This window comes from Tinamus guttatus, unplaced genomic scaffold, assembly GCF_059628265.1.
Source record: "Tinamus guttatus ecotype Peru unplaced genomic scaffold, ASM5962826v1 Tinamus_guttatus_pri_ptg000188l, whole genome shotgun sequence".
In the NCBI taxonomy this organism is placed as follows: Eukaryota; Metazoa; Chordata; class Aves; order Tinamiformes; family Tinamidae; genus Tinamus; species Tinamus guttatus.
The window spans coordinates 3,167,260-3,190,666 of NW_028288722.1; the positions used below are offsets into that span (position 1 = coordinate 3,167,260).

At 47.8% G+C, this 23,407-nt stretch overlaps 1 protein-coding gene and 1 non-coding gene across 2 annotated transcripts in view; one reads left to right on the plus strand and one right to left on the minus strand.

The window, feature by feature from the left end:
* The window catches only part of STX8 (syntaxin 8), a 93,469-nt gene that overhangs the window by 37,812 nt on the left and 32,250 nt on the right, over nt 1-23,407 (plus strand). Inside the window, exon 7 of the mRNA XM_010213625.2 lies at nt 22,474-22,575. Coding sequence (XP_010211927.2) covers nt 22,474-22,575 — 102 coding nt within the window. The remainder of the gene's footprint in view (nt 1-22,473; nt 22,576-23,407) is intronic.
* LOC148594919 (small nucleolar RNA SNORA16B/SNORA16A family) lies at nt 15,865-16,000 on the minus strand. The gene has a single exon (XR_015913298.1). It is a non-coding gene; the product is annotated as a small nucleolar RNA SNORA16B/SNORA16A family (small nucleolar RNA).

A 23,407-nucleotide genomic window follows, 5' to 3' on the forward strand; every position in this document is an offset into this window, starting at 1 on the left:
TGTGCTGGGACAAACTTGGCTGAGTCTCCCAAAGGGTGTTTTATTCCCAAGGGGACAACGTTGCGTGTTCGGTCACCCGGGCTCAGCTGCTGAGCAGGGATCTGCGAGCTGGGAAGTGGCTGGGACACCCTCCTCGTGTGGGGGACACGGCCATGCTGCAGGGCACGTTGTGCCTGGGAATTAGGGAAACCAGCGGATTGCATCCAAATACAGCCGTTGCCTTGGAGCCAGTATCACTGGATACAGCTGTGGGGAAAAATACAGATACATATATATATATATATATATATATATATATATATATATGTATATATATTTTAATCTGAGAGCCAAGAAATTCTGGAATAGTTTCCAGGAGAAGATTATTTTTTTTCTAGGCCTGGGTTTCTCTATGGGAAGATGTGCTGCCGTTTCTAAGCAGCCAAAGCAGTTACATCGTTTTTAAAACAAATTTTTGAGACTTCGAGTGCTGCAGCAATGAAAAAGCAGCCATACCTGAGCCTCCGAAGTGGCAAAAAAGCAGTTTTAAGTCTATTTATCTTTCTAATGCTATTAAAAACAAACAAACAAAAAAGCCATTGGCTTATCTAGTGCATGAAGATGCATCCCGGAAAAAAATGTGCAGCCCTGGCGGCCTTGAAGAACTCAGTGTCGTTACGAGCGCGGGGCATCACGGCGGCTGCCATTGATAATTCCGAACCCACGAGCATGCGTTAGGCTGCTGATTTTGCCTTGCTGCTGAATTAATGTCAAAGTGGAAAGTATAAACAATTCTTTGAATAAAATTCTGTTTGGTTTGCCTGGTCCCCGAGATTAACAAATCTGATTACTGCATTTAAATTTAATACCCCCAAAATTCCCTAAATGAATGATTCACTGTGAGGCCATGAGGAGATGTAATTATCTATGAAAACTAATGAATCATGTCGTTAGGATATTTTTCCTTGCAGCTGTCTCCAATTAATGTGTCTGTCAATTCTGAGAGAGTAAAAACATCATCATCCCGGCGCAGAGCTACCCCCGTATTGTTGTTATCCTTCACGCTGCTCCGTGGCCATGTTGAGCAATAAGGAACTCGTGGCTGCTTTTTGCTCTGGGCGGCTGCTATTCTTGTAAAATGAGAAGAAATGACAAGGTGCTTCAATATTTCTCCCTTTGAAACTAGTCAGAGTGACGTTCATAGAGTCTGATACGGTTTAACTGCCACTTTCGAGTTTACCTACCCAGGATAGGCTTTGCAGAAACAAACTCTGGGGAGGATTTAAAGCTTTTCCATGCTAATTTTGCCTGTGCAAATATCTTAAGAGGGTTATATTTGGGATAAGAGGGTTCATGTGGCCAACTTTTGTTAAGCAGAGGTTTTCCTGTATGGATCAAGTCATAGTTTGCTCAGGATGCTGCTGTGGTACCTCCAGAAGTGAATTAGGCAGCTTTCCCCTCTTAGATGGTAGGAGATGTTGAGTCTCTAACAAGTAGCTCAGAAATCCTGTAAATGGTTAATGAGTTAAGGATTAAAGGAAGCTTCCGAAGGCTTGGATTGCAGTGACCTTCTCTGGCTCAGGTTTGATACCCAAGTGGTCCTGCATCAGCTGCTGCTCATCTTTTCCTCTCCGAAAACTGCTCTACATCTGCTCTTAGCTGTTTTCATGTAAGTTATTTTAGCTATGACTAATGTAGGTTTTCCGGGATGGGATGGCACAAGGGTACCGAGGTTAACGTGGCTGCGCAATAAGGGCGTTGAGAAGTTGGTCGACAGTCTGTTTTCTTGGTGCCGCTGTTGGGCCGTGTACAACGAGCCCACGGGGCTGTGATGACCGTGGAATCGCCGGGAAGCAGCGGCCAGCTGGAACCTCCTGCGCTGGCGAAACAAAACGGGGCCAATAAACCTAACAGAGAGTTTACTCTGTTGTGGCAAATGAACTTTTACAGCAAAACATACCTGTAAAGAAGGCATGAGGTTCAGATTTCGAGCTTGGCGGGTTAACGTGGCCCCCGGCCAACACTGCAACGCTTCTTTTCCAGCTCTGTGATCCCGGGAGCTTGGCAGGCGGCTGCCCGCGACGCGCTGAAGGCCGGGTCAGTCCGGACGGGAGCCTGCGGCGGGGAGCCACGCGATGCACCTGGAGAAGGGAAGCGCCGCCTCCGGACGGGAGCTCCTCCGAGCTGCCCCGTCGTTGCGAGGGTGTTTGTGGTCCCGCGAGCGAGCCCGTCTGAAGTGGTTACCCCTGCCAGGGAGGAACGCGCTGCCGCCCGGTACAAATTGGTCTCCTGCTGGGTCCCGACTCATTGCACCTTGGGCTCTCAATAGCAGCGGCTCTCGCCGCATTGTTCGGTGCGGGTGACACATTGATACGATCTCCGGCAAGGAGAGGCTTGGCTAAAACGTGGATTAAGAGGGAAAGCGAGCGGATTGCAGGGAATTAACAACTTGTTCGCGTTCCTGGGGCGGTAGGGGAAAAAATAGTCTATGATTTCTCTCTAGGTGTGTTTTTAGAAGGATGTTCGCTCTGTGATTATGGAGCCACTAAAGGTGCACGACGTACTCGCAGAGGAGCAGAAGGCGTTTAAGGCATGAGGCATCCGGCAAGTTGTTGCTTTCTGAACACCTGTAATTGCAATTAGCAGCAATAAACCAAAAGCAATTGGGCTGGAGGAAAAGGGAAAAAAAGTACAAGGGTTGTGGGGAGAAGAGGTGAGTGTGTGCAGCGCGTCCTCAGCCCTGCTGTGAGCTCACTGTAAAAACACCAGAGTTAATTTTCAGACTGTCTCGATGATCAAAGCCAGACAATACAGGATCTTCCCCCGGGCTTAATGGTCCTTCCTATAAAAGGCCCACGCAAGGTTTGTTTGTAGAAGCACAAACCCTGCAGCCCTGCAAGGAGCAGCAGCTTCTGCTTTTCGCGGGCAGAGCGCGAGGGAAGACGCGGGCGCAGCGCGACCTGCGGAACAACCGCAGGCAGAGGCTGCGGAGAGCAGCACAGGGCCGTGTGCCACCTGTGTGGCACTGTGCTCCCTCAGCTATTTTAATAGCTAATTAATCTTGATTTGGTTGGATTTAAGAGGGTTTTTTTTTTTGTCTTTCCTTTTTTGGCACATATGTGCAACCTATTATACCATAAATCCCACACGTTTCGGCGAATGTCGTCCTGATTGTTCCCTGCAGCTCAGCGCACCACTAGTAAAACACTCAAGGTCAGGAACTCGGATTCTTTAAGCACTGTATTCAAGGGAGCCAATTTATTGTTCCGTGGCAGCAGAAAGAGGCAATTTCTTTTGGACCTATATCATATTGGCAGCTAATCTAGAAAGGTCAGAATTACCTTTAACACGGTAGGTTTTGTGGGTGCCTTAATCTGTCTTGATAAAGTAACTGTTGTCCCCCCCCGATACCACCAGAGAGTGTTTCTGAATATTGCATATTTTTACATTCCTCTTATGTCTTATATCACGAAATTGATAAAAGTGTTCTTTGCATTTGTGTCTGTTAAAGGGTTTAAAGCAATTCGTCTGGGATAGTAGGAAGTGACCTTCATATCAAATAATCCAGAGCTGGCAAGTGAGGGTTTTTGGTGGCTTTCTTGTGGCTAATTTGTGCTGTGAAAGCTGAAAAAAACTGCAACTTAGTCTTAACACATACCTACGTCACTTCTTGCCTTCAAAGACCCATTGCTGTGTCCTCAGTGTGGGATGTTCCTTATTTTTCATTGCTTCAGAGCAATCATGCAACATCTAACCTTTTCCCCCGGGTGTTTTGATGGTTCTGTGAATGAGACATCGGGATGATAACGCGCATTAAAACAGCCAGCATAAAAGAATTGCTTTCCATGTCTTAAAATAAAAAAAAGAGTGGGGTGGAAGAATCCTATCCTACTTTGCCATCTCTGTCCAAAGGAAAGCATCAGTTGGATGAAGCGGCATCGTGTTTGCGGGAGTGAGTGCCATTGCCTGCTCTTCCTTCTCCCCCTGCTCTTCCTTCTCCCATCAGTCTCACTCACTCACTCGGCCATGAAGTGTCGGTGGCAGAGGCGAGCGCAGCTCATGGGTTGGGACACCGGCAGCCAGGGCTCTGGCTCCGCGAGTCGAGCTGGCGCTGGAGGCACAGGCAGACCAGGCAGCTCAATAAGTTGCTCAGTGTGAGGTGGCTCTCGCAGGGTTTTTTGTGCTCAAGCGCATCAATGACAAGAGACACCAGGAAAAGAGCCGCATGGAGCGGGCCGCTCTTTAAAAGCAGGGTATTTTCATGAATTTCCCTTGCGAATTCTGGTCTGGGGACACCTTGAAGGACATTTCTTGCATGCTTCTGGTCACCCTAGTAACTTACTTAAGGATATATATTTCTTTGCCTGTGCTAAGTACTAATTCATGCTCTAAAGCTAGGAATCTAATAGCTTAATTTGAGGGTGTTGGTTTCCTGTGCTTTTGATGCACAGGCAGGTAATAATGGTGCCTTGCCAGCAGTCTGCCAGCTCTACCAGCTCCTACTGTGATCAAGCAAGAATCTTCCTTTCCTTGTAGTAATCTTGCTGGAACACTGCGGCTTCAAAACGAGAGACTTGGTGCTTATTGAGGAGCTCCGAGAGAAGAGCTGCCCCGGAGCGCGCAGGGTCTGGGCTGCGGTCAGGAATGGATCTGGAAGCAGAGCTGCTGTTGGAGCAGCGACGTCGGCTCTCCCGCCCCTCTGCATAGTGAGCAATGGGGTACGTGACGCCTGCGTCCCCAGAGCTGGGGGTCACGGGGGACCCGGCTCCGGCTCACGTTGTGTTGCCGTCACTGCCAGACAGCCCCGTTTCTTCCCCGGTGTCTGCTGCAGTAGGCAACTCCGGTCTTTTGTCTGGTGCTCCTGTGGCCTCCCTCATTATTCCACCTGCTTTATTAGCCATCAGGGTGCTGCGTCCCTTTGTGGATACAGCTAAAAAAAGGGACAAAGAACACGAAGGGTGGCTTTCCTCCAAGGTGAAACACTGTCTGTCAGAGGTTTTCTACCGATGACACTGAAAGCGAGTGCAGAGAGATTTCCTCTAGCCCTGTTCTCAGTCAGAAAGTGAGGCAGAGACTAGCTAAAAAACAAATGCTACCTTGGATGAAACTTGATATGTATTTAAAGAACTTTTCCACTGAAATCAATCTTATGTTACTTTATTTTTTTTAACGATCTGGCTCTGAAAAGTCTCTCCTGGGGTTGTCTCATCCACACTTAAATATTTGAGATTTTTAAAATCGGGATTTCTTGAAGCTTCGTGATTTTCACTGTTACAAATTTTTAATTCCCAGTGAGTGAATCTCTGCTTTTCAGAATCTCATGAGTACTCCGTGGGGAAAAATTTTAAAAATAACATGTAAGTTTTAAATAATTTACTATGAGAGTAATTGGCTTTTTAAGGCAGTTCATAAACCTTTAGCTGGTAAAAATCACAGTACCTTAATCTGAAAAGCAGAGGGGGAGGTTGTCAGGGTGAAGGCTTATAGAGTTTTCAAAGACAAATTGTTTAATGCCATCACCAGCTAGGAAAATAAATAGTTCTGCCACTCGATTGAAAACAGAAGCATCTCCGAAATGAGACTTCCCTGGCTTTCAAGCATTGTTTGTTCCGCAACAAAGAAATCAAAAGGAACTTAGTGGAAAGATGTGATCCAGTTTTCGTTTATGAGAAGTGAAAGGCGAAAGCTCCTACACTATGTTTTACTATTCTTACTGAATTTTCAAGTGCTTTTCCTCCCTCCTTTCACAGGCCGACACTTTGTACGAGGCAGCTGTCTCGTGTGAATCAGCGATGCCCACGATGTTTGTAGGTCATTTCCCTCTGTCGGGAGAGGTGGCCGGACCAGCCACGGTCTCTGCCTAAATGGTGGAGCGATGAGTGTGAGACACTGCTCTCAAATCCCGTTTTCAATACGGCTAAACTGTTTGCAGCAGATTGAAAGCTGGGGCCATGCTTTGCCTGTGTAATGAAGGCTGCATTTGTACCCCTATAGTAACGCTACTCACAGGCCAATCAGTAGTATCTAGCCGGCACATCTCCTTGCAAGTGATGGTCTTGCTTTAGTTGGGCTAATGGACTGATGAGATCACCTCTAATTTGTGTACCAAGCTGGTTTGTATCACATCATTGAAAAAAGAAGGGGGGAGACCCCGCACAAAACAACAAAACCCTCTTTATTTTATTTTTTTCTTACCGGACTTCAAAAGCTGGCATTATAAACAGCGTGTTCTGCCCTGTGAAAGTAGCGTCTCTTGCTTGAAGCCATTACCTCAGCCAAGAAGCATCAGAAAATGAGCGCGCTCGTTTTCCCGCCGGTTTTCATTTACCCCGGCGTTATGACACGCCGCTAGGAGCAATGCTATCAGTCTGTCCCTTGGAGCAGGAAGAGGCTCCTGGGAACGCTCGCCTCGCGCTGGGCTCGCTCCGTGATACCGGGTTTAATTGGCTGTCTGCATCCACAAGTGCACTCATCGCCTCCTTTGAGCAACCAAATGAAGAGAGCTTGGAGCGAGAGAGACGCTTAGAGTATGTTCGATATTTAAACAATGTCATTGTTTAAAATACCCACAGCTCTGAACCTTGAAGAAGAAGGTTTCTAAGGCCCCTAAGAGCGTATAACTGGCTCCTGAGGGCTGTGTGACAGGAAGGGCCCTAAGCTCATGACAGTGAATGTGAAACACGGACCTTAGCTGCCCCAGGTTTCAGTGACGCTGCTCGAGGTGGGCTTGGTGCCGTTTTGCTGCAGATATGATGCTTTGGGAGCTCTTACCTCTGTGCGTCATCATGAAGAGCAGGTCAGTGATAGTGACTGCTGACACTCATTCAGATTTGGTGCTGGTTTGACCTAGTACTGTAAATACCAAGCTGCCATAATACCAAACTAGCACCAGAAGGAGCCCCGGGAAGGGCTGCAGGGGCTTCCATAGAATGGACACGAGGATTTTTATGTGGCCTCCTATGCCTACCACTTCTGCTAGGAAGTTAAGAACTAAATCCCACTGGATTTCCATGAAGTTACATGTGTAGTTTCCCTCACGTTCGTAAACCTTCACTGTAGTAATGATGATAAAGACTGGGATGACCAGGAGGGTGAGGGACTTCCAGTAAGAGAAGAATAGCAAGAGATGATCTTTCAAAGCAGCCAGATGTGAGGGGGAGATGTGAGAATGTCATCTAAGAAGCCAGGCTGGACTCATGTAAGTGTGCTGAGGGCATTAAAGCAAATAAGAATTTCTTGTGCCTACGTGGGGAAACTTTTGGAGAAGTCTGGCGGAGCCTGCTGAAGCGCCGTGAGAGGCAGCGTGTTCCGCCTCCCTGAGCTGGGCCCGTTCTCACCTCGCGTAACGGCAGCGGCCGTGCAGCTCAGCGCACGGCGCGTTTTCTGCCCCTTGCCTTGGCAGCATTATCTCCAAGTCCTTTGGAAATGATGTAAGTGTAAAAAGAAGAAAATAGGAGAGAAGGCGGAAATGGGGGAGTCGCAGGCTTAGTTCTGCAGAAAATTTGCAAAGGGGTTGGATATCAACTGGGAGGAAAGCGCATGCAGCAGGGTCAGTGTTCAGGTATTGCCAGCAGAATTACTTGAAGCTTTGACAGGTGGCTTTTCAGTGATCTGTTTAAGCCTCCTTGAGAGGGCAGTGGTGCCTAGCGATCACAGCCTGAGGTAGAGAATCAAGGTGGCTGAACCAATTTGGGCAGTCAGGTTTCAGGTCAGGAAATGGGGCTGACACACTGGCTTGTGAGGACACCCTTCTTCGTTGTGTCAGGGTGCTGGCCTCAGCACCCTCTTCTGTTTTTTCCTGTGTTTTTATCACTATTTCCCATTCCTTTTCTCTATTTCTTGTGGCGTGGCACATAATATATCTACTAGGTGGTAACTGGTGGCTTGCCTGTAGTACAGTATGTGCCAGACCTTGGCTATGATTGATTTTATTTTTTATATATACAAATATGTGGGTGTATAATGCATACGTATTTTTAACTGCCCACTGAATACCCTAAGGTAGATGATCTCAGCTGCAGGGGTGCCGTGCTCTATTGCAGACACAGGAACCTGAATTCATGGCGATGTCCATGCTGTTTGCTCAGCCTCTTGGTTATTGTCCTCCTCTTCTCCTCCTCCTCCACACTTCCTAGCACTTTTCACCTTGTGTCAAGGAAAACTGTGAAGCTGAACTTGAAAAAAATGTTAGATAGCCCTTTCTGGCTTGCAGAGCAGGGCAAATACTCCTGTAGTAGCTTTTCTGGCTTTTTTTTTCCTTCCTCTAGGAATAAGCTCCAGTGAAGGAGTGAATGGGGTATCTGTGTGTGAGGTGTTGTGCTAACCAGTTTAATTATGTTGAATACTTGATACGGAGTGAGGAAAGGGAAATGTGTTCCTTGAATGAAAAAATCTGTCCCAGAACATTGCAGTGTGTCTTGTTTCACTGTGACAAAAACCAGGTGAGCACAAATACTCTGCTGCAGCTGGAAGAGCCATTAAACCTGCCCGGCTGCCGGGATCTGCTCTCTGAGCCGTGAAACCCGATTAGAAACCGTCCGTGGTCCTAAGGAGAGGAATTCTCATGCACAGTTACTTCAGCTGGGTTTTTAATCTTGTAATAGTGTCTTTTGTGGAAAGGTTTGCTGACAGGAGGCACTGTGTAACACACGGGGATGTTTCTGAAGAAGGGATCACGCGCTGCGGTCACGACGCAGGTACCTGCGGGGCAGGGCCGTAGTCGGGTGCACCTTGTGGGATGTCTCCTCCATGACCTCTTGCTTTCGATGCCCGCGGGAGTCATCAGGTTTGGATACTTGTTCAGTTTGGCCTGGACATGCAGAAGAGCTGCACTGTGGAGCAGAGCTGTGCTGAGGTGACCCGGGAGCTGAAGAGTGAGAGGTGGCGAGTGAAGTGGGAAAACTTGATGATGTGGCCACAAAAAAAGCAGGCAAAGGCATTATGGTAGCCCAGGATGTAGCTAGCAGTAATGCTGATAGGTAACAACTTGCTCCTATGTAAAAATATTTATCCTGAGGACAGCAAGGCACAAGTATCATAGCACTTGTCATAGTTTTGAGCAAATTTTTGGAGTATTTTCTCACTTTTCATTTAAGAGACAGTCAGGGAAGACTCAACACAGTTCTAGTAACTGTATATGTTAGTATACTGGCTGCATTACAGTTATGTTCCTTATAGGATAAGAGTGTTTTTTTGGCAGGCTGTGTGGCAGCAGAGTGTTGCAGTGATGCTGTTAATTAAGCAAAAGAACTGTTTTGAGTTCATCATGAAAAGAGTTCGTCCAATTTTGGGGAAAAAAAGGCAAGAGAAATTGGCCATGGTGCTCCTCAGTTGACTTGGAGAGAGATGACCTTGTTCGTGGTGTGGCTTAGAAGATCAGTACTGAGATCTGGTCAAGAAACTAGAGCTGAAAGAAGGAAATAATCGTAAGAGCTCAGCACACAAAGCTCTGCATTGTATGTTTAGTAGGAAGAGAGATTTAATAAAGTATGTTGGTAGAAAGTGTAAGAAGTAATTGAGTTAGACTGTAGAGTGTTTTGTGAAATGAGTGTTGATAGAAGAGTTAACCAACCAGACTATTGTTGCCTGGTATCTTCTGTGGATCAGCCAGTTTTTTTCTTCCAAGCTACTCTACAGCTTCAATTAAGCCAGGAGTTGTTTTTTTTCCAAAATTTCTCTCCCTCTAAAGGAAAGAACAGTTAATAGCAAAAATGGAATTCTTCTTAGCAGCAAACTTATAAATCTGAAATCTGAATAAATAAATGGTGCAATGATCAAAAAATGTTACATTAACACTTTTTTATTGCATTAGCTGAGACACTTAAGTAACGTGTAGTTATCCAGAGGCACTGGGAGGATTATGATTTTTCTATTTTTATCAGTTTTACCATTCTACACCCTCCTGGTGCTGATTTCCCCCGTGCATCTGCTTTGCTAACATTTGGACTTCCATTGAAGTCCGCTGGAAGAATTTCGTTCTCCAGAGCTTGTCTATCTTTCTGTTCCTGTAACAAAAATTCTAGCAAGAAAAGGGCCGTGACAAACTATGGTCTGAGGGAACCGGGACCATGTCTGTCTTGGAGCTCCTGAGGGATGGAACATTTAACTCTCATGAGGCACATCTGAAAATCCCGGTCTTCTCATGGAGTTGGGTAGAAGGGTGTAGAAGGGCATCTGCAAAATGCAGCTGTGTCACTGGTGGTTCCCTCTCCGTGCTCGTGTGCGGTTTGTTAGCTCAGTTTGCTCTGTCAGCGAGCAACGGTGTCCAGGTTGTCCTGGGACTGTCTGCCTTGTTTGGGCTTTTTGTGTTTGCTTCCCTGCTGAACCGGCTGGTAGTTCATGTTGAGTTGCTGTTTCCATGACAAGGCCTCTTCTTGGAGATTTACAACTCAGCTGCTTTCATTTGCCAGGCTAATGCTTTGGAATGCAGGTTGACAGTCCAGATGTGAACCCTTTCTCCTTAGGAAAAAAACAAGGATTAAATGTGTTTTAAAAGTGATTTTTTTAATGAAGATTGGGGCCCCAAACCTAACATTCGAGGCCTCGAAATAGTGCTGTTACCTCGTGAGGTTAAACTTTAAAATCTAGAGACTTCAGCGTATGTCACCTTTTGCCAAGTTTCAGTACCTGTTACTGCAGGTATCAAATGGTTTTTAAAAACACGAAATAATCAGGTTCTGCCTCTCGGAGCAGCTCGTGCAGGGTGCGGGTGATGGCTGTGGCGCTGCTCCCGCCAGTGCGCACGGGTGAGCACGGCGCTGTGGCACTGTGTGGCGCCGGGGAGATGGCTCCGTTTGCCTTCGCGAGGGAGCTCGTGGTCCGTCCCGCCTGCTTGGCCGGATGGCCCCTTGGCCGATCCGTGAGGGGAGCCGTGGCCAGGAGCGCCCCTGTCCCATCCTCCGTGTGTCTCCAGCCCGGCGCATGGCCTGGCTGAGGCAGGAGCGCCATGGTGGCCGTTGCCATCGTCCGTGCTGGGATGAAGGCCCTGGCTGGAGGACAGGTCCGTCAAGTGGGGCTCAAGTGGAAAAGGTTTCAACAGAGGTGTTTAATGAGCAAACTTTGTAGTGTGAAATATAATAGCCTCAGCCAGAGGCTGAATCTTTCCCTGTGTGCTGATGGGGATCCGTGCGACGCCTCTCTCCGTTAATGCCCTCTGGGGTTTCACAGTTGGAGAAACGAGGCCGTGGTGTTACTGTCCTTTCCAGGGAAAAAGGAAAACACCTCCAGCTTTCTCCCAGTGTGCAAGGTGGAATCAGGCATCAGGAGGTGCCCGTGCTACCAGGTGTCTTAAAATTGAACTCCTGGCCTCACAAATTAAAAAGGATGGATCTTGTAATATAATAATAATAATAAGTTTCTCAAGTTGCCTTGGGAAATATCATAGAATCATAGAATCATAGAATCATAGAATGCTTAGGGTTGGAAGGGACCTCTAGAGATCATCTAGTCCAACCCCCCTGCATACGCAGGGACACCTAAAGCACGTGGCACAGGACTGCGTCCAAGCGGGTTTTGAAGATCTCCAGAGAAGGAGACTCCACAACCTCTCTGGGCAGCCTGTTCCAGTGCTCTGTCACCCTCACTGTTAAGAATTTTTTCCTTAAGTTCCTATGGAATTTTTGATGTTTCAGTTTCCGGCCATTTCCTCTAGTCCTATCAGTGGCCACCACTGAAAAGAGACCATAAGACCATCATGAGGTAGAGATGGCAGTGCTTCACAATATTGTTTACTTTACAACTCCACTGTTAATTAAAGAGTTTCTTTGATTGTTTTTTTAATTTGGAGTCTACAATAAGCCTCTTTGGCTGAGCTTTATGAAACCTCTGTAGAGCAGCACAGAGATTGCAAGTAGACAAGGCATATTTTGTACATTCACTTGAAGTTTGTTCTTGTCAGAGATCTCTTGTCTTTCTACCGTGTTGCAGAACAACAGATTAGTACAAATGTGCTAAGAAAGAGGTTTAACAAATGGCCAAAAGTCACATATGTTTTTCCTAATTTGTAGCTCTTCTAGTATCAGTTTTTTTGTTGTTTTTTTTTAAAGTGAGGTGTCATAAGTTGAAGAATTGGAATGACTTGGAATTTGCGCACATATAACCAAGAGTGATTTTTTTCCCTGCATGTGTGTTCACATTCTTTAGGAGTGGTGGGGGAGGGAAGGACAGAGTAGTTTGGCTGGAGAAAATGTTGTTTGATACATGACCTCTTGCTGCAGTAAGCTAGTGAACTGCCTTCTTCTCTTGTATTTGGGAGTGATCACACAGAAAGCTTCTGCAAACAGTTGCAGAAAGTACAATGAGCACTAATAATCTCTTCAGTTTGATAAACCGTGTATTTATGTAGCTTGATAAAGTGGAGGCTTAAGGTTTCCTTCCTGTGCTGCAGATTGTCACCCTGGAATTCAGAACTTGTGCATTAAGATCAAAAAGGTTTTTAGCCACAGTCTTCTGAGGTGTCCTATAGACACGTTATTTAGCGTTACTAAACCCTAGGCTTTGTGCAGCTTTTGACAATTAATCACTTCTGGTCTTTCCAACAAATGGACTCTGTAAAAAGGAGAAAATTGTATAGGAGCAGAGCAGCTGTGTAAGAGCTCCCTCTGTATAACAGCCTTCCCCTGCTCTGCAGAAATCCATGGGCACTAAGCCATGCAAAACAGCAAGTGTTCGGCCACATCTGCAGAAAATCCTTGGGAGGGCATGTGGAAAATTGGCACAACTTTTGGTGGAAGGAAGTGGGAAGAAAGAAAATCATTAGCTAAGGCTAAGGGGGATTCATAGACTTGCGGTTGTCTTATCTGTGGAAGTTGTTCTTCCACCCGTTTGTTGTTTTAACCACTTCTCTGACTAACCTGAACATTTTCCCTGGCTGCAAACTTAGAGTGGAGCATTTTTGAGCCATCTACTCAAGAAATACTTGTCTTCACTGTTGGTCGGCTTCTGGGCAAGTGAGAAGGTATCATGTAAATAATGTTGGCAGTGTGGGAGACTAGTTCCGTTGCAGTTCATCTGATTTCTGGTATTTGCTTTGCACTGGAAATGTTGTTCAATGATGTATTCTTCCAGCTAATTTAGTCGATTTGGCATTGACTGCAGTAGAGCTTGATGAAGTATGTCAGCTGGAGATCAGTCCCAGGTGCCTGGGTTGACCTTAGCTTTATCAGCTGCTTTCAATACTGTGACCATGAAGCACTTGCAAGTTTTCTGGTTCCTCCCATGATTGATGGACCAGTTCTAAAGTGGCTTTCCTCCTTGTTTGCAATCCAAGAGGGTAATGCCCTGCAGCTGTCCAGAGCAAGATGCTCTGGTGAATACTGTGATGCTCTCTTGGCTCCTTACCAACCCAAAGGTCCACTGAAAGGGCAGTTGTGTTTTGCAGACTTGACAGCTGCATAATCTGTGGTTCTCTATTTGCCTCTTTTCTAAATCTGTGGAGCAGGATTGATCAAGTCTACTGCTCAGGAGCGCCCGAGTTATTCTAGAAGAGGCTCAGCTTTTGAGGCCCATAGCAGAGCTGGCCGGCACTCGTGACAAGCGGCAGAACTAAGCGCAGCCGCTCGCAGGCCGCGTTGGCTCTTCGGAGCGTGCGCCCAGTTTCGATGAGTCCTCATCTGCTCCCGGGTGCGTCGGGGCAGGCGTGTGAGGAGCAGCCCTCTGCCCAGCGGGCTCCTCTGCTGCATCCCACCATGCTGGCAATATTTCATCTTTTTATCTCTTCAGTATTGGAGTACTGAAGTGCATCTACCTCAGGATTATATGTTTAGATTTTTTGGAAGATTGTGTGAAATTCCAGCCCCACCTGAGTTCATTGCAAGCCCTCGCAGGGGTACGATTGGGTTGGGGACAGGATTTTATCCGTGCATTTCTGAAACTAATTTTTGCATGATCTCAAGCTTCTGCAGAGATCATCAATGAATCCACACATGTAGAGGAAAAACCTGCATTGAGAGGGGTCTGGCTATGGGAAGGCTGTACCTCCAACCTGTAAAGTGCAAATGTCTCACTGAAGGCCTCTGCCAAAGGAGGTCACAGCGTCTTCCTTTTGGGCTTGAGTGCTGTAACAAGTGACTACAGGTAACTGTGACTTCACCCCCTGCTTTTCTCCTTACATGAGACACCCGAAAGCTTGGACATTGCCTGGTAAGTGCTGAAACAGAAAGACAACCTGATTGGGACCATCTGGGGTTGCAGCAGCATTGACAAACACGCTCACGGCCCCCGCCACCGCCTCCTGCAAGGGGAGGGTGGCCAGTGCAGAGCCCCATCGCACCGTGCGCGTCGCCTGCTGTCACTGCGCCCGTCGTGCCCAGGCACAGGCCACCCGTGTGTGTGTCCACCCTGCCCGGCTCGTGGAAGGAGCGACACTGCAAGGAGGGGAATGCTCCACTCCAACCTGCGTCACCAGACCCAACATCACATCGGCGCGTGGCACCGCATTCCCTCCCTGCTCCTTAAGTTGCAGGCTGTATAATATATTTTTGGTGTTTCTCGCAATGTAGAACAGCGCTGGTCATTTTTTCCAGTCTTCCTTAATCTATTTCTAAACCGGGTGTACTTAAATCTCCAGTTGTTAAAGAATTCTCATTTGTTGGGGCCATGGCAGCAATGAAGTGTTTCACTAACTTTTAAGCCTTTTTAATGTGAAAAATGTGGGACATTCTAGTTGGTTGGAAATAGCCTTCTGGTTAACACTTCGGGGATGTTTCAGCCCTGCTTTTTGGATTGGATTTTCTTTAATTTGGGTAGGAATAGCTTTATACATCCTGCGCAGCCTGTTAGACATCTCAGGAATTCCAGGATTTGAATGGGCTTGGGCTTGCATATGATTTAAAGCTTTAGAAGTGCTGCTCAATCTGCAAAATCTACTTCTCTCCTTGAAAACACTCCCAGCGTAAGGGGATAATTCTGTTTATCTTAACTCGTGGCGAAGCCTAACAATCCGAGAACTTTCTCCTGGGAACGAGGCGGCGTTGGCCATTTATAATGGTGGCTTAAATCGCGCTCGGGCTGCCTTCTCGGCAGGTCCTGAGAAATGAGCTGCTTTCCAAGGTGCTTGGGAAACTTCGGCAGCAGCTCCCAAGTGGCTGGGACCTTTGTCCTCGAGGAAGGAGGCTGCCTCGCAGGGTTATCCATCAGCGGCCGCTCGCATCGCTCACAGCTCGAGTTAATCAAAGCGGAGTTCCCCGCTCCGTCGCGTTTCGCCCCTGCTGTATTGTTGGGCTGAGCGATGGCATGCAATTCCCCGGCAGATTGATGGGGAGCATCCCTTGTGAGCGAGCGCGCGGCGGGCAGCGCGCCGGCTTCAAAGCGAGGCCGCGGGACGGCCTCGGATCAGTGCTGCGTAGCGGAGGAAAGGGAGATGCTTTGCCCCACTGCTTTATTTTTTATTTTATTTTTTTCCAGTTTGACTAAGGTCTGATACCTGCAAAAGCTGCATTTATTAAAGCTGCCATGCATGGATTTTCTCCTATTACTTCCTTGCTCCAACAGATCTGCAATTTAACAAGCGTGGAAACAGTAACTGTCTGGTGGATCCTAACGGGACCACAGCTGCATTGAGTGTAACTTGAATGATTTTTTTCTGAAAGGTCCATGAAGTGGGCTGGAAACCTGCACTCGTAGCGCTCTGTGGCCGAGTGGTGCTTCCCTGGAGAATCAGCATCCCTGCTGCTCCACGGCTCCACGACCACTGCTGGGCATTTGCAATCCAAGGTGTTTGAAATCCATGGAGAAGCATCGCGGTAGTGTACAAGCTTGGGAAGGTGATGGAACTGCCTAAAGGAAGCTGAGGGGAATATTATGAAGAACTTCTAAATGGAGCATTTAAAAAGCGATGTGTCTCTCTTAGGTAAAGGGCAAACAAACAAACACGAAGTCTGAATGAGCTTCTGTCCTTTCCTTTTCTGCTGCAAGATTCCAGAAAACAAACCTGTGACCATAGGAGAAATGTTTTGATTGGCAGCCTTTTGATATCTGAACATAAGGAGGCTCCCAGGATTCTACTGCTTTGGGCTTTCCGAGAGAGGTGCAGAATCTCTTACTGTTGTTTTATCTTTTTACAGGATTTCCTTGTTTTCAAGAATTTGGGAAATCAATTTAATGATGATCTCCCTATAGTCTATAATTCGAAAGTTTTGCTGGTTATTTTGATCATCTGGTCCAAAAATCTCTGCTTTTTGTATAGCAAGACTTCTCAGCATTATGGTTTGAGTAAAAAACAAAGATTCTTATATCATGGATAAGATCACACTGCAGGGCGGTGGTTTGGTTTTGTTTTTTTTGCCACTGTGTTAAACAAGAGTTTAATGGATAAATGGCAATGCTCCTTTCAGTGAATGCTATAAATCTGAGTCAACTTTTTATAATTTTCACTCCTCCCCCTCATATTAATATCGGTTTTATAACTGGTTGACAGTGCTGGTCTGTTCAAACACGGCAAATACCAAGGAAGGATAATGTGTTGGGAGTAAGGAGGAGGAAAAAATGACCCGACTTTACATTCAAATGCTTGTAGTGACGGGACTGTTATCTCCTTCCAGATAACTGGAAAAGGATACTCCAAATACTATATCATGCAATACAGTTATTGCCTGCCTTATATCACTAGGAGTTCTCAACACATCTGGATTGAAAGTGGTTCCAGTAACATTAAAGCGTAGTATTTTGGTTGGCACAGTGACACTGTGGTATATGCCAATTAGTAATGGCTCTTGGAAACAGGCTGCTTTAAAACTCTCCCTGAACTATTCCCCGGAGAAATTATTCAATTAAGTAGAACTAAAATTAATGTCCATGGGTTTTGTTCGAATAAAACAAAATAAGCAGCTGGAGAAGGGAAAACTTCTCCGTGTGTGCTTTTAAAATAACAGCTCTAGCTAATAACTGTGTTTCCTGGGCTCAGTCCTGCTGTTTGTTTTCTTAGCTCTGCAGCTCTCCAGTCCTCAATAACCTGCTGAGCGTTTCTGCAGCTGATGGCCTCGGAGGGCTCCTCGTCACTGTGATACGTTGTCAAATGACCATCTACCGCCTCACACCCAACTGGAGGAGGCTGAAATGTTCCATTTTGCTTGAGGGTTTAGCAGCATTTGAGTCTTAAAATATTTTGGGTAGGATGAACAAGTCTCTGCTCTCCTGTATTGTTCAGTGCTGCGGGAAGAGGGGGCGTCCGGTGGGAATGGTGGTCTTGGATGTGTCCTGCGGGTCCTCGTGGTGGATAGCAAGGTCTTTCCGTAGCAGAACGAACAGCGTTTTCTTGTGCCAGCGAGAAGGGCAAGTCTGTGATCCTCAGAGCTGCCGAGGGCTTGGTGACGTGGGGGGAAAGGGTTATGCCAGAGGCCTGCAATGGTCCTCGGCCTTTTGAGCTGGGTGCTTGGGCTGCTTTTTATTTCCCAAAGGACGGACAGAGGTCGTAGGACTCTGGAGCTGTTTACTCTTGGTGCATTTTTGTTACCACCAGAAACCCAAGGAGTCCGGAGCAATCCTGCATCCGCCAGGAAGCCTCAGGTCAGAGCTGGGCTGGCCCGCGCCATCCTCGTGGCCGTGCGCCGGGACAGGAGCGGCAGCGGCAGGAACCCGGGGCTGCCCGACCCAGCGAGGGCAGCGGCGCTGCCCGGCGCGAGGAACAAGCGTCGCCCTCGGCTGCCCGCCCTGCTGAGCACGGCCCGGGCAGGAAGGGATGCCCGAGCTGGGGACGTGCAGCCGTGGCAGCTGCGGAGGAGCAGGAGATGCCCTCCCCCAGTTAATCCATTTCATTGGATGCAGCAACCAAGCACGTACCCTCGGCAGGCCGGGAAGGCTCTTCCGAACCTGGCCCTCTTCAAGTCCTGGTTAATAAGAGGAGCTGAAAAGCGATACAAGCAAAACAGAATTCAGAAATGAGCAAGCTGGTTTCCTTCTTTGAGAAGTCAGTATTTTGCTTTCCAAAGGTACGGGAAGTTCCGCCAACGAAGAGATTAAATGTCACCAGTTGCATTCACAAGATGGGGGCAGGAATCTTGGTCCTGCTTGCAGTGCAAAACTCCTCCCGGCGGGGAGCGGTGGCGTCTCAGGGAGCGACCAACATGGAGTGCAGATGAGTGTGGACACGAACAGGATTCAGAGCAGCAAGACCCAGAGCTAATCTGAGAGAATGACTGTGCTCGCCCATAGCAGGTAGAACTGCACGTTGGGGCGGCTGCGAAGGCTGGGCACACGCAGAGAAATGAAAATCTTTTGCTCTGCCTTTAGTTTTCTCTTTCCAGTGTGCCGTGACAGTCCAGCTGGCACGTCGTGCTAAGGTTGTTTAGGTTTTTGAGGACTTGCATTAGTTGCAATCTTCACTTCATACCACTGGCATTTGGAACAATGCTGGCTTTCTTATTAACATGTAATTGTGGGGTTTGCATGTATAGGGGTTGGCATTCGCTATATGATTCATTTCTTTGGTATCTAGCTCTTCTCCTGAGGCACCAGAGACCTCAAGGAGGGAGGGGGGAAAGCCTGCTTGGCCTCTCCATTATGTGCCTTATTGTAATTTTTTTTGCATAGCATAAAATATTCCAGAATTTATTTTTCTGCATGTTTTTCTTAAGACCGATTGCAGCATTCCATGACTTCCGCAGCGGGACACTGGGTCGCTGCGTTGCTCACCGATAAATGCAGTTGAGTGATCTGTAAATTTAAATCTACAGAAACTTTTAAAAAACAAATCAAACCAAACCAACCCCTAAACATTCTGCTATTCCGAGCCAGGGGTCACTTTCGTTTCTCTCTGCCCATGCTGTAGTTCATGGAGCTGTTTCCACTTGGGTTTTCAGATGGACTGAGGGGGACTCAAAGGTGGTATTGCCAAAACCCAGTGAGACTTTTTACAAATTTTACATGAAACAGAAAATCAGTTGGCACCTGGTCAGCTGGGAAACCTGCAGAAGGGCCTGGTTTTCTTCACGGGAAAGAGAGTCTTTCCTCCCGGGAGCTCCGCATGGCTGGAAAGGGAGGCGGAGCGGAGCGGGGCGGCCGAGCGGGCTGCTGCTCTCGGGAGTTTTGGGGCTTCTCGATTCGTTGTCAAAGCTGGGAATTTTGCTCGCAGAAAGGAACCTGGTTCTTTGCTTCAAGCCTATTGAGATGTTGCATCTCGACCTTCGGGGCTCTCAGAAGGGAAGCAGAACCACTGAAGATCTAGGCCTGAAGAGCACTCTGAGGTTTGGTGTTTTTATCGTCTGTTAAATGATTTTTCCAGCAGAAACTTACCTCAGAAAACTCCTTCCCAGCTGCAGGAAGACTTGGATGGCCGAGTTGACAGGGGAGATGGGACTCCGCAGCCCAGAGGAAGGTTCCTTAGAAACGTCAGCACAGCCAGGCTGTGGCAGAGGCGGATGGGGGTGGCTGTGTAGGACGTGGCGTCCTCGTGTCCTGCGGGACTTGCCGGGTTTGCAGTGCCCAGAGACCGCAGGATTCTGGGGGAGGAACCGAGGGAAGCCCAAGGATCCTTTGGAGGTGGCGGCGGCTCCAGCACCCGGCAAGGGTTGAGTTCAGGGTGTTTGGTTGCCTCCTGCGTGAGACCCGAGTGCCAGGGAGCAGCTGGAGGACGGGGTGTTCCCACCTCCCGGGAGGTGCCTCGTGGCTGCAGCGTGCGGGATCCCCATCCCGCCGGAGGCGCTGGAGTTACCGTGCCGTGGCGGGAGAGCAGCGGTGCCAGCGCTTCAGAGAAGGCATCAGTGGGTTTAGGAAATAAAACACGATGTTTGTGATTATCATTGCAGCAGCGAGGTCTTCAGTGGAGGGGGGCATGAGGAATGAGCTTTCTTCCTGAGAAATGCCTGGGATTATTTACAGCTCTTTCTCTATCCATTTTTTACATCGTCTGTCATCTGCTGGCATCCTTTATAGGTTGCTGTAGGTTTTTAACCATGGACAGATGTGATTAAGATACGTACACATGTGTGTATATATATATATATGCAGATATATATGTACATGTGTATGCATGTATATATAGAGACGGATACAGTTGGAATACATTTAATTTTTATTTTTCCACACTGATAACCATGCTTAGCCTGATCCTCCAGGAGAGGACCAGGCACACAGATGTGCACATGGATGCACTTCGGGGTCTAGCAGCAGTAAAATGTGACGCTAGGGCCATTCCGCCCTTCCAGCAGGAATCCAGCGTCGCTTCTCCTGGCTCTTGACCGCCTGTCACCTCAAAGGCCGCGTTCCTTGTTCCGTCGTGGACCCCACGCTCCGCAGGGCGACGCTCTCCCCTGGGAAACGGCGAGAACCGCGGAGCCGTCGAGCAGTGTCTGGCACGGCCCGGGCCGCCCGCGCCTCCCGCTCACCCGCTGCGCCCTGGCACGGCCCGCGCGGGGCATCGCGGAGGAGACGCTCTCGACGCCCTCCCAAGCGCAGCACCTCGAGCTTCGAGTGGTGACAGAAAACACCCCTGGCTGCTCCGCTCAGCTGCAGCTTGCTCACCAGGATGTTTTTCAAGGAGGGTCTGCTCAGTGTTGGCAAAGGAAAGTCTCCTATTTCCCAAGCATGCTTATCACTCCGTCCTTGACAACGCTGGGAACTCGCAGCACTTCTTTTTTCTTTCGTTTAGAGGCAAGCATGAGAATTGTGCTGGTTTTCCTGTGTGCTGAGTCACAGGAGACAGATAAAGTTTCTCCAAAATGCTGATACCTCTGCAGATGTTGGATTTGGGAAGGAGAATTGGGTGGGAAGGGAAGGAGAATTAATAGGTGACCTACACACTGAGCAAACTGTGCAGTTCCGATTTGGGACCTGCCACCACTTGGGAAAATGTCTTTTCCCCCCCCCCCCCCCCCCACAAGGTATGGGTTTTATCTGGAAAAGAGTCCCATTGGCTTGGTGCTTTCCTTAGTCACAGGAGTTGGTCTGCATTTATAGAATAAAACTGCCCGAGAAGCCCTTGGTGGCTTCCTTGAGACCTGCCTTGAGGTGAACACCGGGTGGCTGGGGCGGTTGGGACAGGGATCAGGAGCTGAAGTGCCTGTATTTTTTCAAAGTACAAATGTGCACTGGCAGGACACTTAGGTCTCTTAATTCTTCACAGGGAGAAAACCTCCTTGGTCCTATGAAGGCCTTAGAAAATGTCCTCTGTGTCTCCAGAACATCCAGGTTTCGTGATGCGCGTGTAGGATCAGGTAGTTTTGATCTCCCCATCTAGAGCATCTTCTCTACTCCTTGGGAAGTTTTGAAGGGCAGACACTGCTCTCTCCAGTGTCAGCACCTTGCTTCTAACACAGGGCAATGGCTGCTGTGAAGGAACACAGTCAAAACAGAAGCTGGTCTGTAAAGGCCCTGTACCACTGTTGGGGCTTCCGTATGGGTCAGCAGTTGCAGTGCATCCAAATAAACAAAATGTTTGTGCCAATTCTTGTTGACTTCATGGACTTCACATAGAAGTCTGCAACAGGTTGACATTTCAGCAGTGCTGGAGCTGAGCAGTGCAGGGCTGGGACCTGCTCGTGCACGAATGACTTCAGCCACCACCAGCTGGCATGGTGGCGGCGCTGGGCCTGCTCCAAAAAGGCAGAGCAGATTTCCCAGGACAGCGATGGATCGTGGAGAAAGTGCAAGGACTGTGACCGGAGGAGGACGTGTTGCAGCAGCACTGGGGTTATGGCTGCCGTCCCAATTCCCAATGGATCCCCTGGCACACACACGGACACACAGACACACACAGACACACAGACACACACAGACACACAGACACAGACACACACAGACACACACAGACACAGACACACACACAGACACAGACAAACACACACACACGGACACACAGACACACAGACACACTCCTGCCTGCAGGAAGGAGCAGCGCCAACCCACCATGCGCCCTTGCTTTAAGCCTTTTACCTGCTGTGATTTCCAAAGATAAATTCACCAGGTGTGCAAGCTTGAGGGTGGCTTGACTTGAAATTTCCCTTTGCCTCCTATTAAGAATAGATGCAGGGAAGTTTTGTGCGTTCCCTTTTCCCTGCGGGTGAGCCGGGCTGCAGCGGAGACATCCGCGGCTGCTTCCAAAGCGTTTGCTAAGATAGCGGGTTTGCATTTGTTTCGGTGACTATATAACAGCCCGTAACTGTATGTAAATGTCTACGTAAACGGCATATAAATGACTATATAACAACTCCACACATGGAGATGCTGTGTTCCAGGGAGTGAAATTTGAGATTTTTCTGTAGCATACCCATTAGTTCTTTCACTAATGCTTTGTGGCTTCCATTCCCCTGTACTTCAGTTCTGTGGTTACTGAGGCTGATGCTGCTGTTTCAGACTCCATATATATAAATATGTAAATATATAATAAGTATATATGAGTATAATAAATATATATATGTATAATAAATATATATAAGTATATATATAAGTATACATAATATATACATAAATTATATATATGAAAGTAAATATACACATATATGTTTCCCCTGAAGCCAGAGCCCAAAGCTGGGAGGTTAACGCAGCGTTCCTGTCTCTCCGCAGAGATCATCGATGACCTCACCAGCCTGGTGGAGAACACGGACGACAAGCTCCGCAATCAGACGCGGCACGTGAAGGTGATGGACAAGAAGTCGACTTCCTGCGGTAGGAAATGGCTCAAGTGCCAACCCTGTGCTGTTGTTGGATGCCCGCGAGCTCGGGGGCTGTGTGTGCTGGGCTTCTTCCTGAAGACAATCTTCTGTAAAGAAGGTTGCAAACTCGATGGTGGTTTTAGCTGATGTTGCAGCTCTGATTTACCACACTTGCTTTGTGTCACTGTAGTCAGCTTCCTGAAGCGTCTGACTGCAGGATTACACAATATTTTGATTGGAAATTATAGATCTGCATGAAATGAGTGCAGTCCGTGTTAATTAGGTTTAAGAAACCTCATTAGATACCAGCTCTCGGAAAATGCTGGCGATGGGCAGCAATCCCATGGGCGTGTTTGTGGTGGTGTCCGGAAGCAACATGTTCTCAGCCAAGCAGTATTTGGAGCCTGTAAGACATGAAATCCTTGCTGGTTCAACACTTCAAGTTACATGCAGACTAGTGAAATTAAGCTAGACTCCTTTTTTGTATAGTGAAAAACAAGGTCATGCATCTTGAGACAGTCAGGGTGTCATGTATAGGGTGAAGAGCTGGGGATTTGGGGAGGATATTGGATATTGTGGCTTTACCTTGGAGGAGGTGAGTGTTGTCCACCTGCAAGTCTCCCCCCTTAGTATTAATTTGGAGATTGTCTTCGTGAGACTGTCTGGGAAATAGCACGGCCAATTTTAATGTCCATGGTTCGTTTTTGACAAATCAGAGGCCTTAAAATGTTACAAGAGGGATTTCTGCTCTTTTAAAAATGGTCTCACAGGGAGAAGCTAAAGGAGTTCCGTTTCTGCAGCTTAGCTAAGAGAAGATTGAGGCTTGACTCGGTCCTGTTTCTGGG